At 42.1% G+C, this 2,411-nt stretch overlaps 1 protein-coding gene across 1 annotated transcript; it reads left to right on the top strand.

Moving 5' to 3' along the window:
• Positions 1 to 383: 383 nt before the first annotated feature.
• Positions 384 to 1,909, top strand: LOC128015543 (transcription factor Sox-14-like). The gene has a single exon (XM_052599430.1). The coding sequence runs from the start codon at positions 668 to 670 to the stop codon at positions 1,382 to 1,384; it is 717 nt and encodes a 238-aa protein (XP_052455390.1). The 5' UTR covers positions 384 to 667; the 3' UTR covers positions 1,385 to 1,909.
• Positions 1,910 to 2,411: the final 502 nt, after the last annotated feature.

The following is a 2,411-nucleotide window of genomic DNA, read 5'->3' as shown; positions in this document are numbered from 1 at the left end:
AATAAGAATTTTTCTATTCTTCACGCATCTGTCGTCTCTGAAGGATTGACGCTGGTAGATGTCAGGTTTTATTACAAAACGGTTGAAGGTCTGTGTTTGTAGACCTTCAACTAAATGGATTTGGGGAGGGAAGAGAGTCACCTCCTTTTCCTCCCCGATCTTTGTTTGTGTTGTAATATACATATTTTGGTAGGTATTAAGTGGCTTTCTCAGAGCTGATTGGTCGCTCAGGTTGGCGCGTGAACGCCCTGCGATTATGTCAGATCGCGTGCAGAGCGAACCAGCCCAGCCTTTGAACTTCACCGCTTTTGGCTCTCATTCACGAGCTTCTCCTCATTTGCCAGCCAGGTGCTTCGCGGGGCGAGAATTCTCGGAGAAAAACAACAGCGCGTAAACAGACAGCGGAAACTGCGCTTGGTTTTTCTTCTCTCAGCCGAATAGTGTCGTTTTGAAAAAGAAAAATCTTTCAACTTTACCACAAACACGGAAGAATTACTGGATTTGCCCCCATTAATGCCGTTTTCCTACTCCTGTGGCTCTCCAGACGTGGCATGATCCGTGTCTGTCTGCAGGACAGGTGAATACTATTTTCTCTTGGTTGGTTGAGGAACCTTTTTTTTTTTTTTTTTTTTTTTTTTTTTTTTTTTTAAACCAGGGAACCGTAAAAATGTCAAAGCCGGTAGATCACATAAAGAGACCCATGAACGCCTTCATGGTCTGGTCAAGAGGCCAGAGGAGGAAAATGGCACAAGAGAATCCCAAAATGCACAATTCAGAAATAAGCAAAAGACTTGGCGCCGAGTGGAAGCTGCTCTCTGAATCCGAGAAGCGACCGTACATCGACGAGGCCAAGAGGCTGAGGGCTCAACACATGAAAGAACACCCAGACTACAAATACAGACCCAGGCGCAAACCCAAGAACCTCCTCAAGAAGGACAGGTACGTGTTTCCTCTGCCCTACCTGGGCGACACGGATCACCTGAAAGGATTTTCGGTCTCAGCCACGGACTCGCTCTTAGGTTCGTCGGAAAAAGCCCGTGCGTTCCTGCCACCCACATCAGCCCCTTACTCTTTCCTCGACCCGAGCCAGTTCAGCTCCAGCGCTATCCAGAAGATGACAGAGATGCCCCACACTTTGGCCACCAGCACTTTACCTTACGCATCATCTCTGGGATACCAGAACGGCGCATTCGGGAGCCTGGGTTGCCCCAGCCAGCACACCCACACCCACCCGTCGCCCACAAACCCTGGGTACGTGGTACCGTGTAACTGTACCGCATGGTCGGCATCGAGTTTACAGCCGCCTGTTGCCTACATACTGTTCCCAGGTATGACCAAGAGTGGGATTGACCCGTACTCATCAGCACATGCCACTGCTATGTGACTCCACCACTAAAAACAGTCTCTTTTGAAAACTTGAATACAGCAATGCATGTACATAAGAAGAGAAAAATGATCAAGACATTTATAATGAGGCCGTGTAGACATGAACTTTTCACCGTCTACGGGAGGTTCATTGGATCCCAACTTGGATCTCGGAATAAATGTAAGGCAGGTGCCCAGAATTGTAAGAAATGTAAATGTTCAAACGTTTATTATTATGGCTACCGGATTTGGATGCCTTTCATTTTATTTATTATGTACAATTTGATGCTATAAAAATGCTACTTTTGTTTGAACACTTAATATAATTGTTGTTCTCATCATATTATGAGTATTATTCGAATGACTTTGATTTGCACAGATAACGGTTAGGATTCATGTTTCTTGTACAGCCTGTTGTATTTACCGTTCTTTTTGGCACTCTGAAAATCAAATGATAAGACTTTAAGGATTTCAAACTGAGGATTTTAGCGTTTAATAGATTAATACGGGTTATATTGTTTATAATGATCAAACCGGCACCTAAAAGTAGGCGGTATATTTAAAAAATATCAAATGAAAAAGAAAAATTTCCATCAATATTTTTAATTTGGGCATTATTTCCTCCTGTGGTTTAGAGATAGTCACTCGTTCATTTGATTTCAGAAGGAACATAAAGTTTGAAGCAAAGCAGTTCATGTTGTATTTTCTATCTGCGATGGTAACTTAAATCCTGTCATGTAATGGAAAGGAAAATGTATTTAAAAGGCTGATACCTCGATTCTTTGTTCATTTGCCGAGCAAAGACTTTTTGAATAAAGACAATCTGTCTTAAAAATGCATTATATAACCTATTTAAACGATTTATGAATTTTCTTTTTGACTATACTCTTATACAGTCGTGCCAAAAGGTAACAGGCATGTCAGTAAGTACGGTGATCCCCAAACATGCGTTTTATGTTTTTCTCTTCAGCTGTATACTAATTTCTGCATTAAAATATAATGATTTATTTTCGAACAGAAATAACAGCACGGGCCTTAACTGCTGA

The sequence above is a fragment of the Carassius gibelio genome, chromosome A6, assembly GCF_023724105.1.
Source record: "Carassius gibelio isolate Cgi1373 ecotype wild population from Czech Republic chromosome A6, carGib1.2-hapl.c, whole genome shotgun sequence".
Taxonomy (NCBI): Eukaryota; Metazoa; Chordata; class Actinopteri; order Cypriniformes; family Cyprinidae; genus Carassius; species Carassius gibelio.
Note: the sequence above shows the minus strand (reverse complement) of the source record. Positions and strands in the feature narration are given on the sequence as shown.

Coding starts and splice junctions, on each gene's coding strand:
- LOC128015543 (XM_052599430.1), top strand. CDS start 668: ATGTCAAAGCCGGTAGATCACATAAAGAGACCCATGAACGCCTTCATG.